The sequence below is a fragment of the Onychostoma macrolepis genome, chromosome 07 (genome assembly GCF_012432095.1).
Source record: "Onychostoma macrolepis isolate SWU-2019 chromosome 07, ASM1243209v1, whole genome shotgun sequence".
Lineage (NCBI taxonomy): Eukaryota > Metazoa > Chordata > Actinopteri > Cypriniformes > Cyprinidae > Onychostoma > Onychostoma macrolepis.
Window position 1 is genome coordinate 33,675,699 of NC_081161.1, and position 15,918 is coordinate 33,691,616.

The window sequence follows — 15,918 nt, forward strand, 5'->3', positions numbered from 1 at the left end:
GTAATAAAATAAATTATAAATATTAGATGGAAAAATTAAACTTACTAAAACTTAAACTTATTTCAGTTAGTCGCCAAGGCAACATTTATAATTTTCATACAACAAAAACCGAAATAAAAATAAATTAAAGCTATAAAAATAGTGCTGGGGAATGATTAATCATGATTAATTGCACCAAAATAAAAGTTTTTGTTTATTTAATGTGTGTGTGTGTACTGTGTATATTTATTATTATGTATATATAAAGACACACACATACAGTATATATTTTGAAAATATTTAAAATTTATTTACATGTATATATTTATATTCATATTATTTTTATTATATACAAATATATTTCATATATAAACATAACATATTTTTCTTAAATATATACATGCATGTGTGTGTATTTACATATACATAATAAATATAAACAGTACACACACATATATTATGTACACAAAAACTTATTTTGGATGCGATTAATCGCGATTAATCGTTGCCCAGCACTAATAAAAATAGAAAAATAGAAAAAATGAAAATAAAAATAAAAATGACGTAACAAAATTAAAACTTACAGTATTAAAATGAAAACTGAAAATATAAAAAATATATAATTTAAGCTAAATTAATAAATGCTATAACAGTATTTAAATAATACTACAATGACACTGGTGGAGATTGTTAATGGTGGGATATTAACATTTAATCCTTGTGTTTTGTTTCAAGTATACTTTAAAAAGATGACTGTAGTTTGACATGAAAAGTCTCAACAGAATCTTTTTATAATCAACATTTCTGATTCAATTCTTTCAAAATCAAATCATCTGATTATCAACAACTCTATATTTAATGAACTTTTAGCAGAGATCAAAGTTGATACTATAAACAGTAGAGGCAGCACAGTTCCTCAACCCCTATAAATTCAACTCTCTCCACCATTCAACCACATCTCCACTGCGCTTTAACATTACTCAAACGCTTTCCTTCTGACCTCAGATCCACTGAGTCACTTAAACATTAATTTGGAATGAGAGAAATGACATTAAAAAGGTCTCTAGTCACATAAACCAATCAGATAAAACCACACCTGAGGTTCTCCTCGTGCATGAGCAAAGACCAAATGACCACTTAAACACACAGAGAGGTGGACAGAAGCAGCTATGCTTATATGACAGCACACACACCACAAACACAAATCAGGCATGTTTATAGCCTGTAGGCTTTGTGAGAGAGAGTGTCTATATTCAGTACATGTGGTCAAGTGTCCACTGCTACTGTGAGGGCAAATATACCTCTCTCTCTTTCTCTCACACACACACACACACACACACACACCCCTCTAGGGTTATCCAATCTGTCACACCAAGGCACAGAAGACAGCAAAAAATGGGGGGGGGAAAGCACAAAGAGACAGAGTGAAACAAAGAATTTGTCACCGATGTCAAAAAGGCAAGTAGAGGAAAGGATAAAAGGATTTTTCATATCTAGGTAACTGGAACTGACTACAAACAGACAGCAAGACGAGGAGAAAATGTGTTTGTTCTAAAATCCCACATAGAAATTTACTTTCTCGACATTTAACAACTCTTGTCCCCATCCTCTTCACTTTCTTTCTCGCTTCTTCCTGGTTCTGGGCTTTTTACAATAAATTCATCGCTCTGAAGATTTTTCTTACTTTCTCTAATTGAGGAGTGTCAGAGAGGTTACAAAGATAAAAAAAAAGGCAATCTCACTTCTGCTTCTGAGCTCACAGACAAACAGACTTCCTCCACAAACTGTAAGCATGACAGAGAGGTGTTCAGTGGGAGGAGGGAATCCCCACTTGAGTCAACGACTACGAGAAAGCTGCTCCTGCTGGGAAAATACCTGTGTTGCTGTATATTTCTTGTGAATCATGAATCTTTCTTTACAATCAACAATTCTTTCTTTCTAACAATCAAACTTTTGTTTTCTACCCGTTTATGCTCCTCGAGGAAATAGACGTACATGGTGTGTTTATTATAAGACACGTCACACAGTTTTACCAAAACAATTACAAACACTTTCCTATTTAGTGGTTACTTGTGTATTACTTGTGTAAGTTTATTCATTTAGTTATATATAAGTACATATTATATATTTTTACATAAATATATTATAAGTGTATTTATAATACGTAAATATTATGTAATTATAAAATACTGTATGTGATAAATATAAATACATTTATTAAAATATAATTTGTATTGTGTGTATTTGTATAAAATTTTATATATTTATAAATGTTAAACTCAAGCAATGCAACTTCGGTTAACTAACAATGTTTAATTAAAAATGTCCAAGATTAGAAATTACTAAAAGATGGACAAAAATCTAATCTCTTATCATAAACAAAAATCATTGTGAGTTGAGTTGTTAAATGTGGTTGTGAATAACTCTGATTGTGTGTGTGTGTGTGTGTGAGAGAGAGAGAGAGAGAGAGAGAAAGACAGCCAGTCAGATTGGGGGATAGAAGTTTTGAGTCCCTCTTTAGTTTGCAACCATGCATGCCAAGACACTAAAGAAACCGGCCCCCTTTTCTCTTTCTTCCTCAATCTCAGTCTCCTCTAAAATTCATTATCTTTTATTGGTGTGATGAAAGAGGACTACTGGGCTGAAAGAGGGGGACTCTGTCTTCAAACAGACCGCCATGCAGGGAAACAGAATGCACAGCGGTACTTTGAAACTCTATAGTCACACACATTTGCACACACTGTCTTTCTCTCGTTTGCACGGATATACAAACACACTCACATACACACAGTCACAAAGCCTTTGCTCTTTACTGTGTAAACAAACACACATACTCTCACTTCAGAGCAAAATCAAGTTTTCTCTCAGGTTGCACAAAACAAATAACTTAAAATGTGGCTTTTTTTCTTCTCTTTTTTGATTTTGATCTTTTTAGACATGATACACTAGCAAAACAACTAAAAAACAGAACAAAATTTTTTTGGCCTTATCCTAATTAACAGAGATGGACAGAGCATATTCAGCCTCTTAGCATGAATGCTAATCACATACAAAGACTCACATTCCTTCACTCTCTGTTCAGCTGTCCATTCAATTAACCTTTGGAGCTTCCCAACTGCCCCCCTTATACACACATCAGAGTCGGAACACCCACTCCCCTCCCTTCCCATGGTACACACCACAGGGTGCCCACTCCATCTTTCAGAAACAGTCTCCCCCTGTATGAAGTGAGCATACCCAAAGCTCCACAAGCTAATGGAAAAATCAGGGATTTAATTCTCTCTTCTTGTATATTTTGATTTTTAATTGTGTAATTATAGAAGCCCTGTCTAAATGTAATTCTTTTGTCTTTTTCTGTCTGTCGACTTTACAAAACAAGAATTATGAAGACAACACAGATGCATCACAGTCTGATCAATCTATCACCTGTACTTAAAGGGAGAGTCCAATCAAAATGAAAATGCTGTCAGTAATATCTCACCATCATCTTTCAAACCCGTAAGACCTTCGTTCATCTTAGGAACACAAATTAAGATATTTTTGATGAAATCCGAGAGTTTTTTTGACCCAGCATAGACAGCAGTGGAAATACCGTGTTCAAGGCCCAGAAATGTAATGAGGACATTGTTAAAATAGTCCATGTGACATCAGTGGTTCAACTGTAAATGTTATGAAGCAGCGAGAATTGTGCAAAAAAAAAGCTATTTCTTCTCTTCCATGTCAAGTCTTCAACGCGCGTTTACAAGAGTACCACGACGCTTGCGTGTGATGTTGCTGACACAGGAGCCCGGTGTTTTGACGTAGAACACACACATGGTGCACATGGTGACTATTTTAACGATGTCATTACTACCTTTCTAGGCTTTGAATGTGTCAGTTGCATTGCTGTCTATGTAGGGTCAGAAAGCTCTCAAATTTCATCAAAAATATCTTAATTTGTGTTCCAAAGATGAACTAAGATCTTGCGGGTTTGGAACGACCTGAGGGTGAGTAATTAAATGACAGAATTTTCATTTTTGGGTAAACTAACCCTTTTAAATTAAAGTATCAGTCTCATGTGGCTAAACACATCAAGTTAGACAAAGAAAGCACTAGTCCTGCACGTAATGAAAATCCTTAAGCTCATATCAAAAGTTGAGTTTTAAACCAGCTGTCTGACTGTCTGATGTTATTTGTGAAAATATGTTTTGCAATATATGACATTTTACGCACAGGTTTAACAAGCAAGAATCAGTACTCACATCTCTGCAGTGAGGCACAATACCACCAGCAGGCATCCCCCTTTGCATGCGCAGTGGAAGAAGATGCCCATGTCCTGTGGCTGAGGTGGGCGTCGTGGGTTGCATGCTAGCATTGCGATATCCTCCCACAGCCAGAGGACCCAGCTTGGCCACTGAGGGATCGGGGTCAAAATGTCGTAACGGCTTGGTGTTGTTGAAAGTGTATGGTTCTGGACCCATACCAGCTGTGGTGGTCTTGTTTAGTTGCAGCTGTGAGGGTTTTCCTTGCGCCTGCATTAGGAGCTTGAGGCTACTGGGTGGCTGGTTGGATGTGATGGCCTTGAACAGCTGACTAGACATTGCAGGTGCTTGATTATTTTGTGAGTTGAAAAGATGTCCTTGTGTGGGAGGTTGCGTTCCTGCTTGGCATTGCCCAGCTGGACTGGGATGTTTATCTGGTCGGTAAGGAGGTGATGGTCGAGTGTTGTTTGATGTTGGGGCAACACCAGGAAGATAACTTGCCTGAGAACCTTGGATTGCAGTGCCAGAAACTCCTGGTGGGGCATTTCCAGACAGAATGCTGTTCTGGGGGCTGAAAGGGGGCTGAGCAATTGCTGGGCTGGCTAGCTTTTCTGGCCTGTAGGGTGGTGAAGGCCCGGTTGATGGGGCTGGAGCCATGCTAGAGATTAGAGAACTCTGGGGGCTCTGAATATTTCCTGCTGGGCTGAAGGGCTGCTGATGAGGTGATGAGTTAGGCAGTTTATCCCCTGGTCGGTAAGGTGGAGAGGGACCAGCCCAAGAAGTACTCTGCTGGCCCAATCCAGACAACCCCGACTGTGCAGGTGGGGGACCTGCACTGTTGTTAGAATGATGCTTACTATTCGATGCCATCTGCTGAAGCTGTTGAGCCCGGGACACTTCATGCCAGTTGGATCCGGGCCGGCTTGATAGGGCGGCAGAAAGCATGGGTGACCGTGCTTGATTTTGCCCTTGTGAAGAGGAGGAGGACAGGGGTGATGCTGAGAGTGGAGACGGAACTGGTTTGGAAGGATGTGGTAGAGTATATGGTGCCCCAGCAGGACTTGGACCCACTTGAGGTGACCCAGCTTGAGAGAAACCAGGGGACTGAGTGAGGTGGGCCTCCAGGTGTGACTGTCTCTGTGGAGATCTTTTGGGGGTGCCATTACCTTCTGGGTGGACAAAACCTCCAGCTGTACTTGCCTGTTCATCACTTTCTTTTCCTAAGATCTTCTCAATGTCAAGCTCTGGTAAAGAGGGATCAGGGTTCTTTGTAAGTTCATCCAAAATCTCCTGCAGTTCTTGTTCCACCGAAGGAGTGGCCGAACTCCCATTGGGGTTGAAGTTACTTGTCAAGCCCCCTGAGCCTCCCCCGGTACCTGGTGTTGATCCAGGACTAGCATTTGGGGGTACGGAATATGGAGAGCCCAAATTATTATTGTTGCTGTTCAGTCGAGTAGCTTCCAGAACACCCCCCTGGTTGCCCATCCCAGAAGGGAATGGGGGCTGAGGGTAGCTGGGGCCCATGGCCAGGGTGACATCTTCCAGACATAGTCGTTTGCCACCTCCCTGGGTCATAGACGTGTCAGAGACCCCGTTTAGTGATGCAGAACTCTCGACGGCCCCAGTCAATTTCCTCTTCAGGGATCCTGGCAGCTGTGGAGACACAGAAAGACACAGCCTTTTTATCACAGCAAGTTGCTTCAAGGAAAACAGAAAGGTGACCTTCAAAAAAACAAACAAACAAAAAAACCCCACAAAAGATTGCTAACCAGAATTGTTTAATGTTATGCGACAACATTTACTAAGAGTCCAAATCTGGACATTCATTCACGTTTCTCAAGTATATATTTAGTTTTTTGGCAACAACTTGATCGTTACCATAAGCTGACTGGTCTGTTACTGCCCACAAATGGTCTGTAGGGATCTCAAGGCTCTATCTTTCAAACACTACCAGTATGAATGCCTGTTTCCAAAATGGGCTTTTTTGGGTCTGAGCCTTCCAAGGGCCCAGCTGTTGTCCAATGGTGCCAAAAGTGGGATCATTCAGCAGACCGTTTCCATTAGTGCGTAGGTCAGCACCCTGAACGCCTTCTCTCTTACCCCATCCTCCCCAATTCTAGCCCTCTGGAGAGCCCTCTTAGCGGATTAAGTCTAAAGAGCTGCCAATCAAAAGCACCTCATTCACATTCAGAATGAAGATGTTTGCAAACTTGCAAGTCACATAATATAAAAGACATAGCCTGGGCGGTTTTTAGATGTGTGGCCTCCAAGGAACTCCTATTATCAAAGCAAAGCACTGAATTAAACTTAAAACAGAATGCTAGTAAACTAAAATAGCAAGTGTTCATTCTGGTCTTACAAAATAAACCAGAAAAATCATGTATTAGCAGTTCAGTTCATGAGAGCAACACATTTTTAGCATTTTTATTTATCGTTTAAGAGACTAGTGGACTCCCAAAAGAGAGGTACAAAAAGACAGAGAGAGTAAGAGTAAGAGAGAGAGAGAGAGAGGAGATGGCTGGAAAGACAAAGTCTTGGTGGATTTTAGTCCCAGTGCGGCTAGAAATCCTGTGTGTTCCATGGCACTTTTAAACTTATAGAAAAATTGAGAAAGACAGAGATAGAGAGACGAATGAAGAGAGACCTCCAAAGAAATGGATTCTTGACGGGATGAATAATTTACTGTAACATTCCAGCTGCAGAAGAATGTGCAGTATTTTTTCATTCTTGTTTCTTCTTCTGCATTCTCTCTATTTTATGAGGATCCTGACACCATTATCCATTTTTAAGCTCTTTCTCAGGCTTGTAAAAGCCATTGGGAAAACCATTACAGAATATTGCCTTGTACATATCATATAGAAAAAACATTCTTGACAGCTCCCTACATTGTATCCGCCTAGATACAATACAGGAATATATAAACACTACACCTCTCACCCCCTTCCCAAGAAGCTGGCTTGTGGACACTGCTAGACCACTTCCTACAAAAGCACTCTTTCCTCCTTTCTCTTCCTTCATCCCCCCATTCCCCACCCCCTTTTTATCTAGGAGGTTTTCCACATAGATTCCTCTCTGACTAGAACAATGGAACTCTGGAGACACACCTTCCCCGGCATCGCCAAGCTGTCTGCGCAGTCCACCCTGCCGTGCATGTGTGTGTGTATCTGTTTGAAAAAGAGACAGTGTGAACACATGACGAAAAGGAAGAGTGTCTGTGCATGTGTAACAGAATATGAATTAATGCAGCCTTCATTTTAGAGCCTGTATTCTCACTGAAACACACACACACATACACACACAATTCTCTCTCTAATGGATGCCAATTTCACCCCGAGTAAACACATCAATACAGACACATCGACTGTCTCTCTCTCTCTCTCTCTCTCTTTCTCTCTGCTGGAGGGACGCCTTTCATTCGGTAGCGATCGGATTTGTCCCATTATGACTGACACAACCATCTGTCAGCACAGAGCGCTGGCAAGAGAGAGAGAGAGAGAGGGAGCAAACCTATCATCCACACTGCTGTGCATATTCCTCATAATTATGGCTGGTAAGGCATACATCTGATTGCATTGTTCTGATTCTCATTAAAGCTGCACTGAATACACACACACACACACACACACACACACACACAAAATCACACATATACTGTACACACATGCAGGATGCTAAACAAACAGAATGGTACCGTGATGAGAGGGGATTAGTAAATTAGTGCAGTCTGAGTGCGTGTAATGGTAAATTTTAGTAATTGGGTTGATGGATTTGGTGGGTATTGAGATTAAAATAAAAAGCATCAAATAGTACCAGAGACCAAAGTGTCAATTAGAACAATGCCTAGTAAAAATACTACAGCCACCATCACCAATACTAAGAATTATCAATAAAATACTACCTTAACAATCAATAAAAACCAACAAAAACTACAAAAATGCACACCATGTTCCAATGTTCACTGGACTGCATACCATGTCAAAACCATGATTGACATTGGATGGCATGAATGACATTCAATTCCATTAGCACCTGCAATGCATACTGTACTAAAACATTCTCAAAGAGTTCCCTGCATTACTTATTCAGTGGCACAGCAACACCACCACAGAACCTACTACAAGAATTAATTCAGTTTGATTCACTAATTAGAGTCATCCGTTATGTAGTGAATCAATAACATACAGCTCAACCATTGTAGTCGGATTAATGCACTTCATGTTGTTAATAACCATGAATGGAATATATCTCCTTTCTCTTTGTATTTTTATATCAACATGGAACAAGATTTTCCTATTTAAATCAATGTGATAAACAAGTTAGGTCAAAAGTAATCTAAAAGTAATCAAAAAGTAACCTGATTATAGAACAAAAGTGTGTAATGTAATAGATTACAAGCTAACCCTAACGCTAAGTGGAATCAGTAACGGATTACAATTTGTAAGTTATCTCTTCATCTTAAAATGTATTTATGCTGCATCTAATAAAAAGCCTATCTAAAATTAGTACTGATTAGCAGTAAGAGGCACTAGAATTTACTCATGTTCTTATACTCCAACTACTTAGAATTCCTGGTTTTGTGCATTCGAATCATTTGTAAATAACAGGTCTGCGTAAGATTCTTTCTAGGCTATTATATTTGTTTCTTCATCCTTCATTCCTCTTGTGTCTGGACCTCGCTGTCATGTCCACACACACAGCTTTCCATGACGGCTGCTATCGATCCACCTCTGCTACGGCTGATTATTCAACCACTGTGTCCCTGTCTGTGCAGTCATCTGAAACGAATCAATGATTCAGAAGCTTTTGGACTCTTCACAGATGATAAGACAAAGTTATGGAATCTTTGACACATTATTATCTTAAATGACTCACAGTAATTCAAATGACTATTCATAAAAAGTTCGTTTAACTTCAACCACCACCATTAATCAACTAACCGGATTTCACAGCTTACCACAATTCTAAATAATTTAAGTAATGTTCACTGAATGTGCAGTGACTAATTAGAAAAACATGAATTCAGTGAAAACTCAGTTCAGAAGAGCCCAAATATATTCCCTTTTGGTTTGTGGAGAGCAGGTTATCTGAGAAATGATTAACCCTTTGATGCACACGCTATGAAAACCCCTTCTAATGCACAACATGGGTCTAAAATGACCCGTATTCATTTCCTATGTTATTTCATGCTTCACTGGGAATTTTCTTGTTTTATCTTTTGAAATCAGTTTATTTCAGCATTTAATATTCCCTGATCTATAAATTCCATGATCCATGAATATTCAAAATATATTTTTTACAATGACCACAAATTAATATTTAGTTTTTTCCCCTAGGGTTTGTGTTAATACATCAAGTTTACACACATGGGTCAAAAATGACCCATCTATGCAAGCATGAAAAAACAAAAGAATAAAAGATATTTTGTTAAAATAATTATTTTAGCAGTTATTTAGACCAACACATTTAACACTTTGAATATGTTTATTTGCCATTTTGTCACACATAACGTACGCACATCGCTGATAACCGATAACACTGAAATTGAACTGTCTGTAGTGCAACTGTAGTGAATGTGACAGAATAGATGAAAATAAAACTAACAAAATAAAATCATAAAGGTACAGTGCTATCTCAAACTGCCATCTCAGTGCTTACATGCCTCACAAATGACAACTACAGGTTTGTGCTCCTTGCACACAGGCCTGACACTGAACACCAGAGATCCTGGACCTCTTCCTCTTTGATTGACCGTTCTGCCTGATGTATATCTGAGGCCGGGTGGTGGCTATGTTTTGTTTTTATCCCACATCTTTCCATTGCCTCTGTCATATGGTTCTGAAGGTGGGGCCTGCCCTCCAAGCACCTCTTCATATGTGGCACCACAAGCTCTTTGACCAGCTCCTTGATGAATAGCTGTCATGCATTGGGCACACCACCTATGTAATCAGGGTGTTGTTCAGTGAAGTTGGTGTAGGCCAGGGGTGGTCAGCATCTGTCCTGGAGAGCCAGAGCCCTACAGAGTTTTGCTTCAACCTTGATAAAAACTCACCTGCCTCTAGCTTTCCAGTAACCCTTAGACCTTGATTAGCTTGTTCAGGTGTGTTTGATTAGGGTTGGAGCTGAAGTCTGCAGGACTGTGGCTCTCTAGGACCAACATTGAAAGCCCCTGGTGTAAGCATTGAGGGTGGCAACATCCAGCACATTGCATCATAGCACCATGGGCCACCTCCGTGTTCTCCGCTTACGTGAATAGGTGCAAACCATTTTTACTCAATCTATTGGACTGGGTCTGAGTTTCCTCTTCAGAGGACTGATCAGATAAGTCTTCAATGTCATCACAGAGTCTTCTTTATCTAGGAGAGCTGGATTTACACCCACAACTCCAGACTGACCTGGTGACATATAGTCTAGGTCATCAGCATCAGATATTTCAGACTCTGAACCAGGACTAAGAATTGTCTGATCTTCCTCATCATGTAGCATCTCTACAAACATTTCAGCCGTTAATCTAGAATGTCTGGGATCAGCCATACTAACACTCTAGATAAAGAGTGCACAACAAGCAGTTGATCATGTATATCCTGATTATATATTGTCGCTGTCAGACTGAAACCTTGTATGTCCAAAATCATTACTTTTCAGAAACACTGACAGACATAAAGGGTGACCATTAGCACTTATTTATGACAAAAAATAAAAATGATGAAATATGGAGATACAAGGTTTCTGCCTGACAGCAATGATATATACGTGTATATAATATATTATTTTGACTATTATTTGTTGACCTAGCTAACATTAGAATATATGTCAAAAACAAGCTAGTTAATAGTATTGGACATTTCAAGGTCAAGGTAACCTTAACATTCAAATATTATGTCCAGTTATCTTCCACAGTATATCAAATATTTTCTGTGGTAATAAATGATAAAATAAGACTAAATGCATCAGTTATACAAAAGCAGCCATGTTGGGTTGTGAAATGTGGGGCAGGTGAATAGTTTTCTGCAGTAAATGTGTTCCTACTTGCAAAAAAATAGCAAATAATCAAAGGTTTCTCTATGGGTCATTTTTGACCCATGTATGTAAAATTGATGTAGAAATACAAAAACAGTTTTTTTTTTTTTTATAAAGTGAAGAAAGGAAAAATAAACAATGATTTGTGGAAATCAAAAACAAGATATTTAATGAATATCTGGAAAAATTAATTATAAAATGCATTTCTTTTAAAGATTCAGCAAAGAAACTCTCAGCCATGGCTGAAATAACATAGGAAATGAATACGGGTCATTTTAGACCCATGTTGTGCATTAGAAGGGTAGTGACACAAAAACAGTTTTTATTCAAAAAGTAAGAAAGAAAAAAGAAAAATAAGAATATGTAATGATCAAAAACAAGTTAATTGAGGAATTCCCTTTAATTCTGAACGGTGAAATGAATTTCTTGCAAAGATATAGAAAAAATAAACTCAGACGGGTCACTTTAGACCCATGTAGTGCATCAAAGGGTTAAGAGGAAGATTTTCAAGAAAGCTACTTCTACCCGTACGTTTTACTGTACAAAGAGGGTAATTAAGGACAGTCCCTCTTGTTAGAGAACACAGAAACAGGATGAGGAGTGCGTGTGCAAGAGAAAGAAAGATAGAGATACAGAGTAGGGCAGAGGGAGGGTCTGTGCCAAGAGAAACAGAATGGGAGGGGTCTGGAGACACTTTTTGCGCATATAAACAGCGTTTCGTCTCATACACCAACATAAACACGCCTAATGTGTGTGTATATGTGTGTGTGCCGGAAAACACATAGTCAACCTCTCATACGCTCACAAAGACAAACACCCTCAAAGAGGTGCTGAGATAGAGGTACTTTTCTGATCCCTGTGAGAAAATTAAACCCAAAAATGTCATTGTTTAGTCAACGTTCTTTCCTCTGTGGAACACAAAAGGCGAATTTTTGATTAATATCTTGGCAACTCTCTTTTCTCTTTTCAAAATAATGAAAGTTAATGAGGACTGGGGCTGCCAGTTTCTAAAAGGTCACAAAAGCATCATAAAAATAGCCCATACAACTTATGTGCTATATTCAAATCCTAATATCAAGGATATCATTAAAAAGACTGGCATTTAAGATGTTATTCACTGAAAATTGTGTTATCTGCACTTGCTGTCCTTGGCACATTAATAACTTCACAAGAGAATAATGTCTAGTTTGTTCTTTTAAGTCAGATGTTTTCAATTAATCATTTGACCCAGTTCAGATAACTCTGATATAAATTGGTAAATCTGGTTCTTTAGTTTGACTCACTGACTCGGACCATAGTGGTTAAATCTCATTGGAGAGTATGATTATTTGTGAATAATGACTTAAATTTCAGTCGGTTCCTCACATAATTGCTATCACATGACTTGGAATGTGAGTGTGCCATTTGGATTACTTTGGTATATATTTTTTTGTCATTTTGTAGCTTGTAGCCCCAGTTCTCATTCACTTTCATTACACACACTACTGTTTTAGTAGGTCGGGGTCTGTAAGATTTTATAATGTTTATAAAGTCTCACCAAAGCTGCATTTATTTAATAAAAACATTAAAATCAGTAATATTGTGAAATATTACAATTTACTACAATACACAAAATATTTATAGTATTTATTTCTATTTTAATATATTTTCATTATATCTTCAGTGTCACATGACCCTTTAAAAGTCATTTTAATAGGCCGATTTGGTGAATAACATTTGTTATTATTATCAATCTTGAAAACAGTTGTACTGCCTAATGATGACTGAACGTCAACATTCATTTCAAATAAAAATAATTTTTAATATTATGAATGTCTTTACAATGTTTGATCAATTTAATGCATCCTTGCTGAATAAAACTATTAAAAAAACATACTCACCCAAACGTTTGGACAATAGTGTGGAAAAGACAGATCAGGATATTGCTCAAACATTTAGTTTGAGTTGCAGAAAGTCATGCAGGTTTACAACAACATTAAGGTAAATTATACAAATAACATTTAGATTTCAGTACATAATGAGAGAATTTTCATGCGGCACAAATGTTTCCTGTAAGCGCAAAACAATGCTAGTGTGAAATGTAAAAGTCACAAATACTCAGGGAGCAAAAGTAGACTTTTAGCATGAAATATGATGAGACACTTAAGAGGATAGAGTGTTTTAAAGCAGTAAAAGCTAGGAGAGGTGAGACGGGGTGAAAGAAAACCCCTCCTCTCTGAATAAGCCATCTCAAAGAAATCAGTGTGCTTGTGTGACAGGGAGGGGAAAGGAAAACAAGCGACTTCCCAGCGAAAGTAAACGAGCTGGCGCATATTTACACACAGGCGAACAAGAGAGCAAACACACACGTGCACACCCACGCACAGACCCGCATGCACACTGAGGTAGTAGCCCTGCTGAGATTAAAAGAGCAAGCTTTCTTAATTTATCTCTTTTCCCACTGCACTCTTTTTCTCTTTTCCTCTCTCCCTCCTTCCTTCCCTGTGGCATGTAATGGTATGCCAATCATCATTACTGTTTCCATTGTTGTGCCCTTAATTACCGCTGCCTCTGCGATGCCACTGTCATCTAGATATGCTAATAAACAAAGAATAGCCCGGCAGCCATGCGCCACTGCATTAGTGTGAGCGTGCGCCGTGAGTGTGTGTGTGTTGGTGTCTTCTGCTCGGCTCTGGTGATGCTTTCTGCCTCAAACTCTGTCTTTTGCGGCACGAGCACAAACGCTCATCTCACAAACAGGATGACCTTGCAGATAAGCATTTGTTAAGACGTGACCTGTCTAGTTACATAAATGTTAACTAAGAAAAAAATATATTGTATTAATGTATTAATGACAGTTTGTCGAGTGAAGAGTAGTGTAAAAAGTTATATTCATTTATATATGCATTAGGCTGTATGAAAAGCAGTCCACATAAAGCTAGAAATATATTATGGCTTGATTAGTAATTCATCTAAACAAAGAGAATTGGAACTATTCTCTCAACTCTCTGCTAATAAGCTGAGGTTAAAGGGTCATACTGATTTTGCTGACTCTTAAACAGAGGCAAAATTTGTAGAATCATTTTTTTTTTCTATATTGGGGATAATAAATCTCAGCTCTTGGTGTATTTCACATGTTTTTGTATTTTAATCCTCTAACTATCCTATGGTGAAACATATTCTATAGAAATGTAATATGAGAATAACTGCATTGCAAATATTTAAATATATACAGTACCATTCAAAAGTTTGGGATGAATATGGAAATATGGGATATTGGGATGATTTTGAAAGTTTTTTAAAAAGACATTTTATGCTCACCAAAGCTGCACTGTAAAAAATGAAAAGTTGACTTAACTTAGAATTTCAAGGCAGCTTGCTGCACAGCTTTTTTGAGTTTACTCAACTTTGGACCAAGTTGTTCACTCAACCCAAGTCACATGTCTCTTTTTTGTTCCGCTAACACAGTTTTGTTAGTTAAAATGACTTATAATGCTTTTCCAATGCGTCTCAAATTATGTTCTGTGAATTTTTTTACTTGTTTACAAATGACAAAGACTAATGGCTAAGTTAGTCCAATAAGTAGACAATATTGTCTTTGTTTGTAAGACAAGTTACAAGACTAAGATATCCAGAAAACGGATAAAAGTGGTTGAACATACTGCATCAATGCATGCTGGGAACTCGCAAAGCCTTAACATTTCAACAATATGAAATTCTTTGTTCAGTCAACTGTGTTTGACTAGTTGGGACAACATTTGGGGTAATTTTGTTGGTCTGACAAGGGTTTTTATGTAGTTTCAAGAAAACAGTATTTTTTAGTATACGAGACTCAAAAGGTTTTGTAAACTGGAAAATGTGCAGTTGCATTTTTTACAGTGTGTATTTATTAAATCAATAATGCAGTAAAACAGTAATGTTGAGAAATTTGACTGAAATTCAAAATAACTGTTGTCTATTTTTATATATTTAAAAATGTAATTTATTCTTGTGATGGCAAAGCTGAATTTTCAGCAGCCATTACTCCAGTCTTCAGTGTCACATTATCATTCAGAAATCATTCTAATATGCTAATTTTGTGCTCAAGCAACATTTCATCTTATTATCAATGTTAAAAACAGTTGTGCCAATTAATATTTTTGTGGAAACTGGTAAATTTTTTCAGAACTCTTAATGAATAATAAATTCCATAGAACAACATTTATTTGAAATAGAAACCTTTTGTAACATTATTGTCTTTACTGTTACTTTTGATCAATTTAATTGCTGAATAAAAGTATTTTAAAAATATCTTACTGACCCCAAACTTTTGAACGGTAGCATGCATCGTCAAAGTACATTTCTAAAGGGAAATACCTTAAAATCACATCTTACTATTGTCATTTAGGCAGACATTTTCCTACCTAAAGTGACTAACAGCACATTTACTGCAGGGATTCTTCCCTTCGGAGCAGCCCAGGGTTAAGTTCCTTGCTCAAGGGCATACTGGTGATGGGGGATCCCAATAATTCTGCACTTCATGAACTGCTAACCGACAGATTACTAGCCCAGATCTTCAATCTTAAAGCCACCAGCATCCCCATAACACACAGAAACCCACACTGCTGTTCAAATCTTAATTAGGAAGCAATAATTGTGTGTATAATTGAATAAGGAGATGAACTGATTACAATTTCTGTGCTGTCATTTATCTTGAATATAA

At 37.9% G+C, this 15,918-nt stretch overlaps 1 protein-coding gene across 3 annotated transcripts in view; it reads right to left on the reverse strand.

The window, feature by feature from the left end:
- The window catches only part of si:ch73-211e3.1 (mastermind-like protein 2), a 69,988-nt gene that overhangs the window by 21,596 nt on the left and 32,474 nt on the right, over positions 1-15,918 (reverse strand). For 2 of the 3 annotated variants that reach the window (XM_058782682.1, XM_058782681.1), the window contains exon 2: positions 4,221-5,873. In XM_058782682.1, coding sequence (XP_058638665.1) covers positions 4,221-5,795 — 1,575 coding nt within the window. In that variant the 5' untranslated portion in view covers positions 5,796-5,873. Of the gene's footprint in view, positions 1-4,220; positions 5,874-7,324; positions 7,385-15,918 lie in introns of all 3 variants that reach the window. The other variant, XM_058782680.1, reaches the window with a different exon arrangement.